The following is a 21,755-nucleotide window of genomic DNA, read 5'->3' on the forward strand; positions in this document are numbered from 1 at the left end:
TATCAGACTTATGCATGTAGGAAAACAGCGGCTACTGGCAGTCTGAGGATGATAAAAAAAGCGCACACACTGTGCTCCCTTTAATACGCCTTGTGTGCTTGTGTACCGCTGCGCCCCCTGCGTTCTCTTAACCTCACGTATTCCAGCTGTTTTCTCCAGGTCAGTTTACTAATTACTGGCGATTGAGCAAACAGATGAAGCCGATGCTCGCATGTAATTTGACAGCTGGTTAAGATGCCTTCTACAGAGACAACAAACGAGAGAGAAAATGCTGTTTAGGTGCATGCACAGAAGTTAATGTAAGATAGTGCATGTAATGCATCAAAACTACATGGTTTAATGTAATGCACGCATTAGGCCTACAATGAACTGCACATTGTCATTTTAAGATTCTAAAAATTTCAAATGACATTATCGCCAATTATAGGATGTTAATTTGTGATAATTACTCACAAATATGGTGACATGTTTTGACAGTTCAGCATTCTATATGAAAACAAGCTATCTTTTCCCTGTTCTGTTGATAAGGGGTGGACAGGGCTGACGCACAAAACAGCCATAGGGCTATAATAGCGGGTCTTGCTCCAGCTCCCCAAGCTGCAGGGTGACGCATGACGCATTTGGGAGGCGCGGCATGCTTTCCCCATAAATCCCCAGCCTGCTGTCCTCCGGCTTCAGAGAGATAGCGAGGTTAAACCCCTCACATCACTAAAAGGACTTTAAAACCATATTTTGCTTTTGCATTGTACTTCGGGTGCAACTGCTGCATGATTAAGAAAATGTCACCACCTGAGAATGAGTTTTACATACCGGCCAAGAATTGCCACAGGATGGTGATTCTGGGCTCCACTAAAGTTGGGAAGACAGCCATCATCTCTAGGTTTCTGAACGAGAGAGTTGAAGATCAGTACACACCCACTATTGAGGACTTTCATAGGAAATTCTACAGCATCAGGGGAGACGTTTACCAGCTGGACATTTTGGACACATCTGGAAATCATCCTTTCCCTGCAATGAGGAGGCTTTCGATTCTTACCGGTGAGTAGAGCTTTAAAACCCAAAGTCCATAACATGCTGCTGTTTGCAGAGTTTATAGGCTTCTATTAAAATTGTATTATTATTTGGCATTGAACCTGTCTTTTCTTGTGTTTTCCAGGTGATGTGTTCATCTTGGTATTCAGCCTGGACAACAGAGACTCCTTCCAGGAGGTGCAGCGCCTGAAACATCAGATTTATGAGACCAAGTCCTGCCTGCGAAACAAAACCAAGGAGAACGTGGAGGTCCCGCTGGTCATCTGCGGCAACAAATGTGACAGAGACTTTTACCGTGAGGTGCAGGAGGACGAGATCGAGCAGCTGGTTGGTGGAGACGAGCACTGCGCTTACTTTGAAGTCTCAGCAAAGAAGAACACTAACGTGGACCAAATGTTTCAGACTCTCTTTACCATGGCCAAGCTGCCCAACGAAATGAGCCCCGATCGGCACTGCAAGGTTTCCGTGCAGTACTGCGAGGTTCTTCACAGAAAGTCCTTCAGAAACAAGAAGTGCAAAGATGGAAATGCATACGGGAGTGTGGCGCCGTTTGCACGGAGACCCAGTGTGCACAGTGATTTGATGTACATAAAGGAGAAAGCTATAGGAGGCAGGCAGACCAAAGAAAAAGGCTGCATCATATGCTGACATTTTCTTTGTCTTTGTCAAAGAGACTTTGTGAGACTTTCCAGAGCTGAAGCTGAGCCGTTCTGCAGGGCAACATATGCCCAAATACTCTAGACTTCAGCGCCACTCAATGATTTAAACTGTGATGAGACACATGGGGAACGTGGCTCAGCTCATAGGCCTATCACCAGTGTAGTGAATGATGCAGTAGTTGCTCCGAAAATGCTGTAAAATCTGCCTCTACATTAGCTTGCCGAGAACGACAATGTTTACATTTATCTTGTTTTTCAAACTTTGTTGCATTATGAACAAATATGAATGTGTAGCCTATTTATGTCTACGTCAACTTTTGGATAAGAGAAAATTAAAAACAACTTGTTACTTTCATAGTCTGTCTTCCTATTCTCTTTCTTTTCAAGCAAAACACAATGAAGTTACATGAAACACTGCAGTAAACATTTCATACAGCAGTTCCCTTCTAATGGAAAATATGTTGCCTGATAACTTTCCCTGCCACTTCATACACAGATAAACTGCAACACACTGAGCTGAGGGTCCATTAGGGACCCACACATACTCCAGTCCCCACACAGGCTTTTAAGCAGTTTCACTCACATCTCACTGTATTTTAGCCCTGTGCCATCAGCTGTTAAGTGTGGATAGCCTACATAGTATATTCCACTATTAAATCATTGAGCCCAAATTCCCCTCAAGTCGAAAAGCAACAAACACATAGTAAACAAAGGAAAAAAAGCTTATAGCTTTATTGCGTCAAAAAGACACATAATTAATGATGAAGCTACAGGCTCAAATTAATGTCTATGACTAGTAGGCTGATTAAAAAGGCTTTAAGCCGGTATCTCATAATCAATTAATTTTATTACAAAATAGGAATACTGAAATATATCACAAGATGAGAACATGATACACTGAAAGGCTCCATTCAATACAAATAGTAGGTCTACATAACCAAGTTTGCAACGCAAAAAAGGACAAAATCTGGACATTATGTTCAAAAATATCATTGCAATGCAACTGAGGAAACATAAGTCCTTGGCTGTGTCTCAAACCACCTACTTGCACACTTCAAACACTTAGTTTTAAGTATAGTGTAGATAACGCAAAAAGTCCCGGATGACCCCAAAAAGTTCAGCGTGGAACGATGGACCCTACTCGCACTAAACGAGCGTCATCTTGACTACAAAGTGGAAGGGAGCCCTTGACTGGCAGCTGATTGGACGAACGCGTCACGTGGGTCTGGCTGCTCGAGAATTTCAAACCGACGAATATGAAATAATTCACCGAAACGTGTTTCTGAAAACATTTTAAGCAAGAAATAGGCCATGCAGTTGGTGAATCTGTCTTCATTTTAGATCGACAAAGGTCAGTTTAAAAGATTTTCGTCAGATTTTGAGAGGCGGCGAGCCAAAACGGCCGCTCCCCATTTGCATACAGGAAAACGGGCTGGGAAATCACGTTCATGTGTTGCGTTCGTCATTTCCAGTAGGTGTTTTAACATAATTCATTTTGGGAAAATAATAACCATCGGAAGTGGGCACTACATCAGTTAGTGGTCAGTGCACATTAGCAGTGTACTGACGGGAGTATGCAGAATGAGACACAGCCCATGTCAATTTAAACGTCCATTCCGTATTCTTGGTGGAGCTGCTGCTGCTGCTGTCTACCCCAGGCCTGTTAGATATCTGCTCCTGAGCCTCCGGGAACTTTGTCTTCAGCTTGGCCAGTTCTTGGTGGACATCCTGGCTGTCCTTGCCCATCCTTTAAGAGAGTAGCCTAAGTTAAATAAGGGGAAATGTCATTCCTACTTGTTATTTTGGACATTTACCTTTTCTAGTTAGCTAGCCTAGCGGTAATAGCTAACGTTAGCTTTAACTAATAGGTCAATAATCTTTGCAACTCCACCAAAACGACGGTTTACGACAAGTAAAGCAGTTTCCACAAAGCTGAGAGTAAACATGAAACCCACAGGAATCTGTCGGAAATCTTATCATTTTATAATATCATGAACTAAAGGCAGCAAAGAGCAATCATCGCTCTCTTTCTCTTGCTTTGGTTGAGACCATAGACAGTTAAAGAAATGGACAAAGCTACGCCGCAGACCGCCATTGAGACCAGTGAAGTCTATAGAGAGCCAAAGTCCCGCCCCTTCCGGTGGACCTCATGGGACCTTAACTCAGAAAAAATATGAACGGCAGTGAATGGGGAGAAGCAAATTATTTTTTTATCCTGTTTGAATTGAGCCATGGATTACAAATATGATGTTCGTCAATTTAAAAGATAATTTTTCAACCGAAGAAAGTCTCAGTTAGCCGTAGGTTTGTCATATGACCACTTAGTTTTGTGTGAAACCGCTCAGTGGACTACATCTTCCGTCTCACACAATCTACCTCACCTAGCTTGATGCTAGCTAGCTAGCTTAGCTCTGTTCCACAACACATGTAACTTTATCTTAACTACTGTGTTTTATCCAGTCAAGTGTTTTCAGTAGTTAAGCAAAAGAACAAGCGAGATCCTCTGCTCATTAGAGTAACGCTACAACCCCAGTAGGATACACGCAAACATCGTAGCTTCAGCGAGACGTCATCCATGAAGAGTGTTTCTTTTTACGTATTTTCAGTCTTATACTTCAACAGTTTAACAACAAACTGAAACTTTCTTTGGTTGAAAAATAATGTTTTAAATTGACGAACATCATATTTGTAATCCATGGCTCAATTCAAACGTGATAAAAAAATAATTATTATCTCTCCATTGACTCTCGTTCATATTTTTTCCGAATTAAAGTCCCACGGACCGGAAGTAGAAGGCGGGACTTCGGCTCTCAATTAGAAGCACTTTTCCGGTGATGGCTGAGCGTTACTGTGCAGCCTCAAAGTGAGCTCGCCGACGTATATGTGACGTGAGCAACCTGTTTGAAAGTAACTTACATTAGCTGTTTAAGTTAAATTACTAATGTTAACTAGCATTTTAGTTAGCAATAATTAGCCTGTGTCAATGTTATCTCCTTACATAAACCTACGCTCTCCATCTCTGCAAGATTTAAGTAATTTCACTTAAACAGCTAATGTAAGTCGAAACTGCCTGCGAGCTTCTCCTGACTGTACGCTAATTTGTCTACTATGCGACAGTAAGTCGCGTGGTTATGACTAGGGTGACCAGATTTCCCTGAACTAAAACCGGGACACTTTGCGCGTGACCGTAGTGTGTTTGTGCACGCACACGCTTTTTAACGTGAACATGTGCCAGCCCAGGTCAGACACAGACACAGACAGTAACTTCATTATTTTGATCCTAGGCTCCTCGTCTAATAATGTGTTTTTTCCTGTGAAATTAACAAAATTGCAGTAACAGCCTTTTTCAGTTTAGTGTGAGATTTATGTTGAGTTTTTTCCAAAAAATATTTTTTGAAGTGTTATTTATTCCAATAACAGCAAAGTAATTAAAATGATTTATTGAAAATTTTGAGCATTAAACACTTCATTTCCGGCATTCTGGTGAATTTTTAAGCATCTATTTCTACATTTTTCTGAATCAATGTATGCTGCAAATATATGTATTTAAAGAGAAACAGATTACAATCCAAATATAAAAAACATAATGGAATATATTGCAGTAAGGCTGTCAGGCATTCTGTATTGCTTTCAACTATTTATTCTCCTTTGGATGGACTTTTCTAATTATTTCTGAGTCAGCACACATGTAGCCTATAGTAATCATTTACTCTTACCTCCTGTTTTGCTTCTTTTGTTGGGGAAGTAACCTCCTTAATGTGCATATGACAATTATTCACCTCAATGATACATTAATTCATTTTAATTTATTAATAAACCCCTGGACTGTAATATTTCAGATGTTTGAGCAAGATTTCTGCTCTTGTCCAAAACTTTGTGCACATTCAAAATACAGTATATCTGTGTTCTCTGTGATTTGGAGGAGTCGTGATATTTTGAGAAAAATAAAGTGATAATAGGAATATATTTCAGAAAATAATCTATACCTGCACCATAGTCTGCTGTGCATTACGTGATTGCTCTGCTGATACGGTAGATCTCAGACAGACACAGAGCCCCGTTTGGGTCTCTGGTCTCTGAATGAGACAAATAGTTTAACTAGGGAAGTGGCTATACGCCACGCTACGTCGGAGGTGAAAACCCGAAACTACAGAAATACACGGAGCACAAACGCAACACATCTGCCGCAGCATGTCCACAGCTGAGCGCATCCATGAACCTGAAGCTGCGCTGCATTTTACAGAGAGTGGACACTAAGACACCCACAGGTCTGCTTCAGAGCTCCGTGTGGTTGAGTCTGAACCGTAGACTGGAAACGTCACGTCACGGGAACTTCAAACTAAATCATTAGTATTGCGCTCTAAACTTTGTATTGATGGCATCACTGTATTAGACTGATTTGGCTATGATTCCTCCGAAAACTTCACCCGGCTTTCACAGCTTTCCTCACGGAGAGACGGTTGCTAGGTGATAGCAACAAATACAGCATGGTCGGACCCCGCACGTAGCTGCCCGTTCTATTCGCCTCGGAAAAATAAACTGGACAAAGTTACATTCGGGGCTACACTCAAAACATTCGGGGCTGAATACACGGCAAAATCGGCTGACGCCGCTCCTGGTGTAAACCGGGACATTTTAGCGTCCCGACAGGCTTTTGTCGGGACTCGGGACAAGCAATTCAAAATCGGGACTGTCCCGGTCAAACCGGGACGTCTGGTCACCCTAGTTATGACACAATCGTTAGCCTATTGTTACGAAAACGTCTGCTATGGAGCCATAACGTGAGATACGAGGTAATGGAGCCTTTTATACATTGTTGTGTTTCTTTAGAAATAAACAATGGACAAATAGAGTCTTTAAACGCTTCAGATGTAAAGTTATTTGCTGCCAAAGTGGCACCAAAATGAATGGCAGTCAGTGGAATGTTAACGGCGGGTGATAGCTTGTTAGCATCAAAATGGCTCCATAGGAGGTACGCTTTGTGGAGGCTCGCTTACCCCCTTGGTTGAGACACCTCCATCACACCCTCTGCTTTACGGCACAGATAGATCATGTTCACACATCATATGACGTCACCCCATAAACAATTTGAATTGCACTGCTTCACATAAGCTTCAGTTTCTCAGTAAGGTGCTCTAACAAACACTTCCGAATGACATTATTGTACAGTAGTTAGTGATTAACATAAAAGAATGTCAACTGTTTTAAATTGCATTGAAAAAATTAATGATCCCAAGGTCTTATATTCATAAATAAATATTTTAGCAAATATAGCAGATAGGCCCATAGCATTTTAGTAAATTATGATACAACATGCTACAGCCTTATTGATTTTTTTTTTCTTCCTATTTGGGTGCAGGGCCGTCAAAAATATTGAGGAAACAGAAGTACTGAGGTATTTTAATTTATCTTATTGTAAAGCTGTGCCCAAATGTCCAGACAGGCTAAACTCAGAATATTTTATTCATATGTCACTTCTTTCTCAACAAAAATAAGTGGAATGATTGCAATATTGCCTCAAGTTTCAACCTACCACTTCCGTTTGCCTAAATTATAGGCAAATTATAGGATTCATAAGTCACAGCTAACAAACCCCCCTGTTTTTTAAGCGTCCATTGTGTCATAAAATATATTTCAGGAGAGGCCTAATATGACGTTCATTGTCAGTTTAGGAGGTTATCCTAATGTTTATATAAGACTCATAAATGGATAGCCTATAGACCTATATTTCCCTCGAAATAGGCCACAGACAATCTATTGATGCACAGAACAAACAAACCTGACCTGGAATAATGCCACTTGTCGCTACCTAGCTCTACACGTGTGCCACAGCACGTGCTGTAAATGTAGAGTAAAACATTAAATTTAATTGTATTTATAGTGACATGGCAACTAGTGTAAACATTAGTGTGTATGACAGGCACAAATATGGTCTAATGGTCTCTATGTGTCTATTCTATAGATAAGTGAAGAACTGTATTCAAGTCATCTATTTCTATCTGGGTATGCTTTTTCCTTGTTTGCACACATGGCATCTTCATATTGAAATTATACTAACGACACAGGATAAAAGGGAAAACCTGGACAAAATAACAAAATATGGACAGGTAAGCATCACTAGTGCTTCTTGTCTACTGTATTTCTGAGCAACAGCGACTGCCTCTTAAAGTCAGCTGGCAACATGAACACATGCATTCTCTATTAACAGTGAGTATCAGCATAATACAAATAGACACTACTGTTGCACTGCAAATAAAAACCTACCCCTGTCCACCTTTTTCTCAGCCTTCTTTGACCTATATTCCTGTGATATCAGGTCTCAATCATCCACAGGTCAGTGCCAGTCATAAACCTCATTAGACTGGCAACTTGAATGATTTCACATTAGGCTCACTTAATGTTTGGCTACTGATAACTAAATCAAAGTGAGTTAATATTGGTAATGACAACATCTTAATTGAGTTGCTTTTCGCCAGCCTGCAAATGGAGGGACACTCATGATGAACATCACACATCACAGATTACATACTGTGCTTACGATGCAGTTAATCTTTTAAGATAAATAAAAACGTCAAATGACATTATCGCCACTTATAGGATGTTAATTTGTGATAATTACTCACAAATATGGTGACATGTTTTAACAGTTAAGCATTCTATATGAAAACAAGCTATCTTTTGATAAGGGGTGGACACATCCTTAAAAACCTTGGTGTTATATTTGATCAGAATATGTTTCTTGACCAACATATCAAATCACTAACACGTTTCTTTCAACTGAGAACCATTGCTAAACTTAGAACCGTTTTTTCGCAATGTGAACTTGAGATGATCATTCATGGTTTTATATCATCCCGGCTTGATTACTGCAACTCCGTTTTCACTTGTCTTAGCAAGTCGTCCCAGGACTGTCTACAACTAGTGCAGAATTCTGCTGCAAGGCTGTTGACCAGGTCCAGCAGAATGGTCTAACCAGGATTACTGGTGGTGGTGCCACGCACTCGTAAAAAACTAAAGGTGACTGTGAAGTGGTAGCTCCGACTCGGTGGAACGCCCTTCCTATTACCTAAAGTTCTGCCGTCTCGGTTGATGCTTTTAGAAAGCAACTGAAAACATACCTGTTTCAACTTGCTTTTGTCTAATGTCTGTAATTTGGGGTTTTTACTCTTTTAATCTTTATTGGAATTTAATTTGTTTTTGCTTGTTTATTTTCTGTTTTGGATCCTATTATATTTTAATCAAATGTCTTTTGTGTGAAGCACTTTGTGACTCTGTCTGTGAAAGGTGCTATATCAAATAAATTACTTACTTACTTACAGGGCTGACGCACAAAACAGCCATAGGGCTATAATAGCGGGTCTTGCTCCAGCTCCCCAAGCTGCAGGGTGATGCATGACGCATTTGGGAGGCGCGGCATGCTTTACCCATAAAGCCTGCTGTCCTCCGGCTTCAGAGAGATAGCGAGGTTAAACCCCTCACATCACTAAAAGGACTTTAAACCCATATCTTGCTTTCGCATCGACCTTCGGGTGCAACTGCTGCATGATTAAGAAAATGTCACCACCTGAGAATGAGTTTTACATACCGGCCAAGAATTGCCACAGGATGGTGATTCTGGGCTCCACTAAAGTTGGGAAGACAGCCATCATCTCTAGGTTTCTGAACGAGAGTTGAAGATCAGTACACACCCACTATTGAGGATTTTCATAGGAAATTTTACAGCATCAGGGGAGACGTTTACCAGCTGGACATTTTGGACACATCTGGAAATCATCCTTTCCCTGCAATGAGGAGGCTTTCGATTCTTACCGGTGAGTAGAGCTTTAAAACCCAAAGTCCATAACATGCTGCTGTTTGCAGAGTTTATAGGCTTCTATTAAAATTGTATTATTATTTGGCATTGAACCTGTCTTCTCTTGTGTTTTCCAGGTGATGTGTTCATCTTGGTATTCAGCCTGGACAACAGAGACTCCTTCCAGGAGGTGCAGCGCCTGAAACATCAGATTTATGAGACCAAGTCCTGCCTGCGAAACAAAACCAAGGAGAACGTGGAGGTCCCGCTGGTCATCTCGCGGCAACAAATGTGACAGAGACTTTTACCGTGAGGTGCAGGAGGACGAGATCGAGCAGCTGGTTGGTGGAGACGAGCACTGCGCTTACTTTGAAGTCTCAGCAAAGAAGAACACTAACGTGGACCAAATGTTTCAGACTCTCTTTACCATGGCCAAGCTGCCCAACGAAATGAGCCCCGATCGGCACTGCAAGGTTTCCGTGCAGTACTGCGAGGTTCTTCACAGAAAGTCCTTCAGAAACAAGAAGTGCAAAGATGGAAATGCATACGGGAGTGTGGCGCCGTTTGCACGGAGACCCAGTGTGCACAGTGATTTGATGTACATAAAGGAGAAAGCTATAGGAGGCAGGCAGACCAAAGAAAAAGGCTGCATCATATGCTGACATTTTCTTTGTCTTTGTCAAAGAGACTTTGTGAGACTTTCCAGAGCTGAAGCTGAGCCGTTCTGCAGGGCAACATATGCCCAAATACTCTAGACTTCAGCGCCACTCAATGATTTAAACTGTGATGAGACACATGGGGAACGTGGCTAAGCTCATAGGCCTATCACCAGTGTAGTGAATGATGCAGTAGTTGCTCCAAAAATGCTGTAAAATCTGCCTCTACATTAGCTTGCCGAGAACGACAATGTTTACATTTATCTTGTTTTTCAAACTTGGTGGAACTTGAATGTTTGTCTGAATGTGTATTTATTATGTCTAGGTACACTTTTGGCTAAGAGAAAATTAAAAACAACTTGTTACTTTCATAGTCTTGTCTTCTTATCCTTCTTTTCAAGCAAAACACCATCAAGTTACATGAAACACTGCAGTAAACATTTCATGCAGCAGTTCCCCTCTAATGGAAAATAGTCTCCACCTGTTAACACATACATCATATGTTGCCTGATAGCTTACCCTGCTACTTCATACACAGATAAATTAAAACTGCAACACACTGAGCTGAGGGTCCATTAGGGACCCATACACCCTTTTAAGCAGTTTCACTCACATCTCACTGTATTTTAGCCTTCTGCCATCAGCTGTTAAGTGTGGATAGCCTACATAGTATATTCCAATATTAAATCATTGGGTACAAATTTCCCTCAAGTTGAAAAGCAGCAAACACATAGTAAACAAAGTAAAAAATTAGCTCAATTGCGTCAAAAAGACGCATAATTAATGATGAAGCTACATGCTCAAATTAATGTCTATGACTAGTAGGCTGATTAAAAAAGGCTTTAAGCCAGTATCTCATAATCAATTAATTTTATTACAAAATAGGAATATTGAAATATATCACAAGATGAGAACATCATACACTGAAAAGCTCCATTCAATACAAATAGTAGGTCTACATAACCAAGTTTGCAACGCAAAAAAGGACAAAATCCGGACTTGATGTGAGGTTCAAAAATATCACTGCAATGCAACTGAGGAAACATAAGTCCTTGGCAATTTAAACGTCCGTCCCATTCCGTATTCTTGAATCCCACATCTGGTTCGTGGGTGAGGATGCAAACAAACGTGACGTCCCTAATGCACCTCGAGTGTGTGTGAGCTTCCTCCAGTCAGTAATCCAGACTTCAGTTTCATGATGCTTTTGGCACGTCAAACATGCACAGACTTTTGTATTTCTGCAGCAGCTGGTTCTTGGTGCGGACCTGCTCCCGCAGCGTAGCCAGCTGCTGCTGCTGCTCCAGCGGACTGCTGTCTACCCCGGGCATGTTGGATATCTGCTCCCGAGCCTCCTGGATCTTTGTCTTCAGCTTGGCCAGTTCTTGGTGGACATCCTGGCTGTCCTTGTCCATGCTTTAAGAAAGTAAGGTACATAAGGGGAAATGTCATTGCTACATTGTTATTTTGGACATTTACAATTTCTAGTTAGCTAGCCTAGCAGTAATAGCTAACGTTAGCTTTAGCTAATAGATCAACAATTTTTGCAACTCCACCAAAACGAAGGTTTACGACAAGTAAAGCGGTTTCCACAAAGCTGAGAGTAAACATGGAACCCACAAGAATCTGTCGTAAATCTTACCATTTTATAATATCATGAACTAAAGGCAGCAAAGAGCAATCATCGCTCTCTTTCTCTTGCGAGACCGCCATCACGCTCCCATTGACATATACGCTCCCTGCTTCGCGGCGCAGGTAGATTACGTCACACATCATATGATGACGTCACCCCATAAAACGTTTGCATTGCGCTGCTTGAGAATGAGCCCAAGGTCTTATATTCATAAATACACATTTTAGCAAATATAGCAGGTAGCCTATATGCCTAAAGCATTTTAGTAAATTATGATACAACATGCTACAGCCTATTTTTTTCCTATTTGGGCGCAGGGCCGTTAAAAATATTGAGGAAACAGAAGTAGGCTACTGAGGTATTTTAATTTATCTTATTGTAAAGCTGTCCCCAAATGTCCAGACAGGCTAAACTCGGAATATTTTACTCCTATGTCACTTCTTTTACAACAAATATTAAGTGGAAGGATGGCAATATTGCCTCAAGTTGCCTAAATAGGATTCACAAGTCACAGCTAACAAACCCCCCTGTTTTTTTAAGCGTCCATTGTGTCATAAAATATATTTCAGGAGAGGCCTAATATGACGTTCATTGTCAGTTTAGGAGGTTATCCTGCTGTCAATGTAAGACTCATAAATGGATAGCCTATAGACCTATATTTCCCTCGAAATAGGCCACAGATAATCTATTGATGCACAGAACAAACAAACCTGACCTGGAATAATGCCACTTGTCGTTACCTAGCAACCACAAGCATCTGTCTACACGTGTGCCACAGCACGTGCTGTGCATGTAGAGTATAACATTCAATTTAATTGTATTTATAGTGACATGGCAACTAGTGTAAACATTAGTGTACATTAGTGCACAAATATGGTCTAATGGTCTCTATGTATCTATTCTATAGATAAGTGAAGAGGTGTATTAAAGTCATCTATTTATATCTGGGTATCCTTTTTCCTTGTTTGCACACATGGCATCTTCATATTGAAATTATATTAACGACACAGGATAAAAGGGAAAACCTGGACAAAATAACAAAATATGGACAGGTAAGCATCACTGCTTCTTGTCTACTGTATTTCTGAGCAACAGCCAACTGCCTCTTAAATTCAGCTGGCAACATGAACACATGCATTCTCTATTAACAGTGAGTATCAGCATAATACAAACAGGCATGAGATACACACATACTGTTCCACTGCAAATAAAAACCTACCCCTGTCCACCTTTTTTCAGCCTTCATTGACCTATATTCCTGTGATATCAGGTCTCAATCATCCACAGGTCAGTGCCAGTCATAAACCTCATTAGACTGGCAACTTGAATAATTTCACATTAGGCTCACTTAATGTTTGGCTACTGATAACTAAATCAAAGTGAGATAATATTGGTAATGACAACATCTTAATTGAGTTGCTTTTCACCAGCCTGCAAATGGAGGGACACTCATGATGAACAGCATTACAGATTATATACTGTGCTTATGATGCAGTTAATCTGTAAAGTATCAAAGGTGTAGATCTGGTCATTTAAAAACACAAAACTACATAAAGCAGCAGGGTTGAATAATAAAACTTTACAACCTTTTTTTAAGGGATTTGATTTTCTTAATTAATTCCCACTGCTCTCAAAGGATAGATCCAGCAGTGAAATCCCCCTGCTTCCCACACACATTACTTCCCGCACCTGGTAAACATCCTGGGGACAAATTCTCATCATCGGCCATCATTATCTCTGCGGCCATGTCATGAGTATGATTCACTCATCAGGGTAGGGAAATCAACTCACCAGTCTCCTGATGAATCTGCTATAGCATGACTGCCTCCTTTTGCTTTATGATGACTCATGCACAAGTTTAAAAAGCTAATGGGGTAACATTTTACTAGAATTGTACCTCATAATTTCATGTGAAAAATAAAATTGATTGATTGATCAGCGAGACCACCACCGTGATGCAGTGAAGACCTAATTAAGAGTAGCTTTAGTGAAACTTTTAACTTCACATTTAGACGTCAGGCTTATTTAACATTTTCTTTGGTCACACCTCCAACTGAGTGGAAGTTGTGATCTCAATGCAAATCTTTAGTATGAAATGGACCAACTTACAGAGATGGTATACTGTATGTGACCCAGATATTAGTTTGTAGGGTATTATTTAGACCAAGTGTCTCAATCACATGTATGGGAAAAGTGGGCCATTTCGTGACTCAACAGTTTCATCCCACATAAACAATTGAACGTATTTGACTGGAATAACATGCACATAGTTATTGTAATTGTACAGATATTAGAACATAACAGCGGTGACATCGAGTATATGATGTGTGTGCCAATAGTAGGCCAAAGGTTGTACAATTTCCTGTCCAGGTAAGATAGGTATTACATTAGTGTATGTGCACAAAAGAGTTGGTTTCATTCAATATTTTCACTGTGAATATTGTTTATTCCTAAATTGCTTTGACCCATTTACAGCTAGGGAATCAACCACAAGACAGGAAGAAGCTTGTTAACTCACTGTTGGACAGAATCACTCATATCTCTTTGACTGATTTACTGTGTTTTTTCTTTGATTTGACCTTAATGCAAACAGTTGCAGATTATTATAATTATTTAAAAAAGCAATTATTCTGCCATAGAGCTTTGTCAGTGAACTATTTTGAAATAGAAACAGTAGGTATATAATGCAATTTTAGAAATCTTGATGAATGTACATTCAGTCAACACAACTTCTATTCACACGTTCTGGCTCTCCTCTCACAACCAATCTCAGCAACAATTGTTGAGGGCAGAAATTAGTTAGTCTTTCTATATGATTGACTATTTTTATTGAAGTACCATTGAATTCATTAGTATGTATTCCCTCTGCACAGTGTAATGGCCATTCACAAACATGTGCAAGGTAGACTATATCCTTTATCTTGAGTCAGTGTCTGAATTCTCCGTTTTTTAAGAAAGCCTACTTACACAAAAGCCTGCATGTCATTATCTGTCTTGAGATATATTCCTCTGCAGAAATTAATCTAACCCTTCTAACACATTTCAATGAAAAATTAATAACAAAAATGTATATACAATAACAACTGAAGATCGCTTAACAAGAAAATTATGAGCCAGAGTGAAATCAGTGAGAAAGGCCAAGGCACAGGGGTTTGTATAAATTCTGGCTTCTAACAGATATTCCCATGAACAGCAGATATGAAACACTAGCATCTTTCTGGAAAATACCCCTGTGCAGCTCTGAGTAAACTTATGCGTTATGACTATCAAGGGAGTCCTGGCTAACGTTTTGACCTGGGTGACTTCAGGCCTCTTCTAGTCGAACCCCTCCATAGCACTCCCCAAGCGGCTTGCCTTGCCCCACCCAGCCTCTGTAATGACGTGAAAGAGCTGCTGACAGCTTCCAACAGATGTGTCACCTCTCAGCATCTCTGGCAGAGAGCTTGGCAGGATGCAGATGTCCTGTCTGCTGATCTGTGCTCTAATATTAGCATGCTTCTCCATATGAAGGATGATCTAACACAGTCAGTCAGTGACGCTTAACGGAATTGCAATTTATAGTTTTCTTATTAAACACTATGACTTTATTAAATTGAATAAATACTGAGCATTGGGGACATACATTTACAGTCAGATTGCCTGTGCAAAGGAGAAGTTTTGTTTAACAGGACATGTTTTCCCTTCCCCTGAGTCCTGAGATACGCTTCATGGAAAGAAACATTCACCAACTGTCTTAATGACTACCAAAAATAAAGTAGCCGGTTAGCTGCTGATTGTTATTCATTCCAAAGTCACATTTAGTTGAATAAACAATGCTTCCTAGTCATGCATATTTGGGGTAATTTGGTCATGAAATCTTATGTAATCAGTCAAGAGTCTCAAAAGGGTCCTTAAATGAATAAATGGAATAATTCAGTGCAAACTGAATGATTGCATGTGATTCATGTTACTCAGAACTGACTCTGCCATTGCTAGATTATAGAACTATTTCATACTCATCAGTGTCTTTTTGGGTACTCAGATTTCCTAGAAAGCAGAGGCTCAATTCCATGGAGCCTTGATAATCTACTGGTTTTTAGCACAACTCCACAAACAGTGTAGTCTACACAAACAGTGCCTGTTCAAATCAGTCTATTAAGCACTGCGGGCAAAAGGACTGTTTGCAGGATAAGCATCCATCCATTAAATGCTGTAAATCTTTGATTCATAAAACAGTAAAACTCTCACGCAGTTAAGTTTACATTTTTTCAAGCAATGCCGTTAAACTCCTAGCGGCCTATCCAGCAGTGCATTGCCAGCATTCCCACTGCAATTTTCTTAAGAAATGTCATTCTATAGTTTTTAATAAATGTACTCTTTAAATATGTTTTACTTATTCCTACATACCTTGTAAAATATAAGTTAGAAGTAATTGAGAAGATTTTTCTCAACACCATAGTTAATACTCAACTGTAAAGGGACTCCATGGAAATAGACGATGAGATGTGACATGCTGTTCTCTTTGCTGGGTGGATCTTGTTAGTGAGATCTACCAATATGCTGAGGGCCTGTCCCTAAAACCTCTCCAACTGTCAAGAGTGTGTCATTTCTCCATGATTAACAGAATTATCTGGAAAAACAGACACATTTCTTCTGTTAAGATAGTAGCTGACTGAACCTGTTGTGCCAGTCTGGCTTTAGTAGTGTCTAGTTAGATTTTTAATCTAATACTGTATACACAAATTATATATTCATGTGCTTCCCTAGACATACAGTCCCAATCATGACTTTATTTTTCTTTCCTGTTAATACCAGACACCCAATGCCAGTCTATAGAGACCCAGAACTCTACATACCGTACTCAAAGCAGAATGCTAAGCCTTCATTTATTTACACAGGAAAGTATAGAAATAAAAACTAATGGAAAAACTGGTCCTCATAGGAGAAATGGGAAAACTCACATTTAGCTCATATGTAATTTGTATATGTGTTTCTTTTAAGATTTCAATTATTTTACATAAGGGATGCAGAAGGAAGGAAGAGACAAAGTATTATTTCCATTACAAGTATTAGTAGTGTACAGTAAATGATAATGGCAAAATCTTCTCCTGAAAGCTACAGTTTACCTGTGAGGATAACTAGATCTGCACTGCCCCCAAGTGAACAATTGAGGTAATTGACTTTTTTTTTTCTTCACAATTTCACAAACAAGGTTGAATAGCCATTTAAAAAAAGGGAATGTAAGCAAAATTAGGGCTGTAAATCGTGCTAGCCAGACCCAGCAGTCAGCCTGTAGTTCACAATGTGTAAAGATGGTAATTACAGTGTGAAGTTGGGATAGAGTATAGATACACCTATCTCACATTGTAAGACCTATCTCCACAGTGCTGCGGAGTAGGGTACACCTGACAAGAAAAAGTAGAATATACTCAGACCAACTGGTTGCTCTGGGTCATCTTCCGCTCAGGTGCAGATCTAGTCCATTACAACTGTCTCCACCACCTTCCCCTCTACCAGCCAAAAATGAATATGAGGAGACCCCTGGGAACAGTGATACATGTCTTTACATGTCATTTAACAATCCCAATTGAAGACATAATCCATTGACCATAATACAAAAATAATACAGACAAAAGTGAGTAATTATATACACCTGTGCATCTTCATTGGAAAAGGACTCATTGGTGTTACTTTCCAACACAACACAAATTGTTAAAGGCCAAACAGCACCCCAATACCCTGTTATGGTTGTATTCATAGGTCTGCACCCCATTATGACCCTTGTAGTTAAACTCTGACTTACTATGACTGTTTTATTTCCCTAAAAAAATAGTACATATAAGTAGAACTGTTCATTTTATTTACTTATTTATTTTGTGAAAAAATGCAAGTTAGAAAAACCCCTCATTAGATGAGGAAAGCTCTTGCCAAATCTGAACTTGAGTAACTCAGGGCTTTGGGCCTGTATCATTTTTAACTGTTGAAATGAGCTTGTTGGCACTAGCAGCATCAGCCCTGTGCCAAGGTTTTGCCTCCATGTCAATCAATGCTGAGATCATCCCAATAGAGAAATATGAGGCCCGTATTACGGTGGCCGAGAAGGGTCAGAACACATACAAAAGCTACAACACAAATACAAAAGCTACAACACAAATACAAAAGCTACAACACAAATACAAAAGCTACAACACAAATACAAAAGCTACAACACAAATACAAAAGCCACAACACAAATACAAAAGCTACAACACAAATACAAAAGCCACAACACAAATACAAAAGCCACAACACAAACGCAAAAGCGACAACACAAACGCAAAAGCCACAACACAAATACATAAGCCACAACACAAATACATAAGCGACAACGGAAGTAGCTAGCTATGTGACAACGGAAGTAGCTAAGGACAACGGAAGTGAACGTGTTGTTGATAAACGGAGCCGGAGGATGAGCAGAAGGAGAAGTTCTTGTATGAGAAGTAAGTGAAACTTACTTCCCTTGCTAATTATGATTACTGTTGCTATGTGATTGTCACAAATAAGCAATGTTGTTCGATATATTTGTATTTTCACATGTATGTACTCTGCCATTTAGGCTACGAAGCTTCGTAGTGTCTTTTAACGCGCAAATGCTATGTTTAAAGTCTATAGTTTGTCACGTTTAGTGAAGCTGTTAAGCTAAATCACACAAATACTATATTATTGTAACTTGTTAAGCGTATCTCGGCCATTTAGGCTACGAAGCTACAGCTAGCATTTAACTAACGTTAACTAAATGGCGCCCCGCGTCTTTTAACGCGCGAGTCCTACGTTTAACTATCAACTAGCATTACTTGTTAATATATCCATCCTGCGTGTGTGCGCACACTCACTTCACTTGGAAGGTTAACATTGTTCAATGTTCTGCACTTGCTTATGGTTATGTGGTACATGAAGCATAGCACTTAAACAAATACAATATAACGTTAATGTTTAGTAAATTGTTTATTTATTTAATGTTTACATTCCTAATGCTCACCTAATGACACTATTTGTTTTATTACAGATAACTACAGTATGTATTGTCCTTTTTTGGGTTCAACCTACATGTAGAAACAGCATTCTGCAGTTCATGTGGCAAGAACATCACATTTCTGCATGATGCTGCTAAGCCTGGCACAAGTGAAGGTAACTATTCAAAGATTCCATCATTTTTATTAATCTTCTATACTCAATGAGTGAAAGGCTGCCACTAACAGTTTTTTTCATTATTGATTAATGTGTGAGTTATTGTCTGGATTAATGGATTAGTAGTTTGGTTTGTAAAATGTGGATCAGTGTTTCCCAAAGCCAAAGAGAATGTTCTCAAATGTCTTTTGTCCCCAACTCAAAGCTATTCAGTTTACTGTCACATAGGAGAGAAGAAACTAGAACTTTTATAAAAATAAAAAATTACTCCAACTGATTGGATTCGGTTTGAAGCAGGAACTGGAAGCACAGGAAATAGTGCACTGGCTACATTCCTGAATTTTCAAGTTTGAAAGAGAAAGAGAGACAATCATGTTTCAAAAAGAAAAAAGAACCACTGAAAGACAGCAGTGTGAAGGTAACTTCAGTTCAGCTGGTAGTCCATTATGTCATATATTTGCTATGTGTCAATGAACCTACTTCTATGTTTCTCTGTAGATTTCAGTTGGTATTATGCGATAAAGGATGGAGTGCTGAAACCTGTCAGAGGAATGGTACTACCCCTTGTAGTGCAACCAGGGTCGGATGCAGAGCAATTGCAAGCAGCCGTACAGAAAATGAAAGATTTTAACAAAAATTTAGAGGCTGGTCCCTACCTTCTGCTCTACCCTGATGGTACAAAGGTAATAAATATTCCCGGGACAGAAACAGCCTTCTCTCTGAAACTCTACAAGGATGCTGTTGGGAAGGCTTGGCAACGCCTCACATTGTACATTTGTACGGTGGAAGATTTCCTTACTAATTGTAAGTAATTCTGATATCAATAACCAAAGAAAAAAAGCTCTCTTAAATTGATTAGTATAAGTAAATTGTCCCATTGTTCATTGTCTAATCTTGTATTTCACAGCTGAGCAATTCAACTCAGACTCGCCTGATTCAGAGGTGATCATTACAAGCAGAAGTGCTGCTGAATTCAATTCAGCTGATACAGTAGTAAGTGTAACATTTGCCATGTTGTACCTGCTTTCATGACTCACGTGCAGGTCAAAGATGGTATGCCCTTTAACAATGTGGTGTGGGTCAGGATGTTCATCAAATGAGAGATACTCTTATTGCTTATATTTCAGGCTATTTCCGTCAAATCTGAAGTGCAGCTGTGATTTGTTTTTTTACTTTCAGCTATTTAAACCAATCTTGACCAGTACCAGTATTGGTGTTGAAGAAACTCCACACCGTGATCCAGAAACTATGGTAATATGTGGCTCCTATATGTGTAGAGATATTAAAAACTAGAAACTACTATTTAGTTCCCTTAGTGTTTTTTTTATTAAAGTGGCAGAGATGTATGTGTTTGTAGCTTTGTCTTTTAAATATTCTGTAGCTAACTAAATTACATAAAGTAATATGTGACACTGACTTAGAGACCCAAAGTGATAATTGAAAGAGTAGTGCCTTTCTTTATAAATAGGACATCTGATACCCCTATCTTTTATATTCAAGCCCTTCTACTCACAAGTCCAATAACTTGTTTGTCATGCAGATCTTACTTTCCGAAGCAGAAGACTGCCCAGGAACATCAGGAAGTGCATTGGAAACTACATGTTATAGGTATGATGCTTTCCTCTCTAAATTTGGAGATTGATTGATTCATTTGGAGACAAGAACAATGTAAATGTTTCTTAATTTTTCAGAAAATACACAGAACTGTATGCACCCATTATAGTAGAGGATTCAGAGACCTCCGGAGACAGTGATGCTGTCACTCATGATATTTCAGAGGATCCAGAGTAAGAAATCAAGTCACCCTTACTACAACTGTTGTTTTTTCTGGTTAAATGTGTCTTCCACCAAGTATCATCATCATCATCATTACATTCATCATCATCTATTTGTTGGTAGGATAGAACAGAGACCCATTTCAGAAGTGATTGCAAACCTGGCACTCCAGATTGATCGCCACGCAGTCAGCAGATTTCACATTTGCCGCTCTGACATCTGGGATGGTGCCGTCAGAGGATTCAAAAGAGGAACATTCTCTGAAAAAGAAGGACCTCCTAGTAAAGTTTTCTGATGATGCAGGCATGTTTGAGGAAGGTATTGATACAGGTGGCCCAAAAAGAGAATTCCTCTCACTCCTGATGAAAAGCCTGAACAAACGACCCATATTTGATGGACCTGCAGAGAGCCGCTACCTTGTCTACAACTCAACAGGTACTGTTTTGTGTGGAGTGTTTTAAAGGAACTACATCATTAACCATGCAATTCTTGTTTAACATAAAAACTGATTTAATATGATTACTATGTATTTTCATAAGCAGCAATCAGAGAGGATGAATATAGTTTGGCAGGAAAGATGATTGCTGTATCCATAGTACATGGAGGACCTGGTCCAAATTTCCTCTCAAAGGATCTGGTCAGCTACATCTCAGGGCAGTCCAGTTTCAACTCATCTATAGGAGACATTACAGATGAGGAAATAGGGAAAGTGTTAAAGGTATGAGGGTGTAAAATTCTAGCAAAGGTTGTTGGTTAGTGAAGGGTGCAGTTTTGTCAACTTATTAAAGGTTAAAGGTAGTTTTCTGATATGACTATTATATTGTTTATATATATCAAATGAGTTAAGTTCATCATATATTTTTTTAGATACACAATGCATCCTCATTGAGACCCTGCGAGACCTAATGGTACAGAACAGCACTATGTTGCAGACAGCAGGGTGCTTCAAACATGTAAGGTCAGTTGAGGAAAGGAAGTCGATTGTAAAGGAGTACCTCAGGTGGTACATCATTGACAGAAACCACAGTGCAATTGAAAGGTATGTTTTTTTGTTACTGTTTTAA

General features: G+C 39.5%; 2 protein-coding genes, 1 long non-coding RNA gene and 1 pseudogene across 3 annotated transcripts; 3 read left to right on the plus strand and 1 right to left on the minus strand.

The window, feature by feature from the left end:
* The first annotated feature begins 691 nt into the window (after positions 1–691).
* LOC114570073 (dexamethasone-induced Ras-related protein 1) lies at positions 692–2,044 on the plus strand. The gene is made up of 2 exons (XM_028600283.1): positions 692–1,038; positions 1,157–2,044. Exons 1-2 carry the CDS (start codon positions 768–770, stop codon positions 1,678–1,680), a joined length of 795 nt encoding a protein of 264 aa, XP_028456084.1. The 5' UTR covers positions 692–767; the 3' UTR covers positions 1,681–2,044.
* A 7,084-nt stretch (positions 2,045–9,128) lies between these two features.
* Positions 9,129–10,482, plus strand: LOC114569778 (dexamethasone-induced Ras-related protein 1-like; annotated as a pseudogene).
* A 510-nt stretch (positions 10,483–10,992) lies between these two features.
* med9 (mediator complex subunit 9) lies at positions 10,993–11,930 on the minus strand. The gene is made up of 2 exons (XM_028599837.1): positions 11,779–11,930; positions 10,993–11,552 (listed from the first exon to the last, which is right to left on the minus strand). Exons 1-2 carry the CDS (start codon positions 11,910–11,912, stop codon positions 11,333–11,335), a joined length of 354 nt encoding a protein of 117 aa, XP_028455638.1. The 5' UTR covers positions 11,913–11,930; the 3' UTR covers positions 10,993–11,332.
* A 7,916-nt stretch (positions 11,931–19,846) lies between these two features.
* On the plus strand, positions 19,847–20,952 carry LOC114570075 (uncharacterized). The gene is made up of 5 exons (XR_003694461.1): positions 19,847–19,908; positions 20,095–20,166; positions 20,456–20,523; positions 20,607–20,702; positions 20,815–20,952. It is a non-coding gene; the product is annotated as an uncharacterized LOC114570075 (long non-coding RNA).
* Positions 20,953–21,755: the final 803 nt, after the last annotated feature.

The sequence above is a fragment of the Perca flavescens genome, chromosome 15, assembly GCF_004354835.1.
Source record: "Perca flavescens isolate YP-PL-M2 chromosome 15, PFLA_1.0, whole genome shotgun sequence".
Taxonomy (NCBI): Eukaryota; Metazoa; Chordata; class Actinopteri; order Perciformes; family Percidae; genus Perca; species Perca flavescens.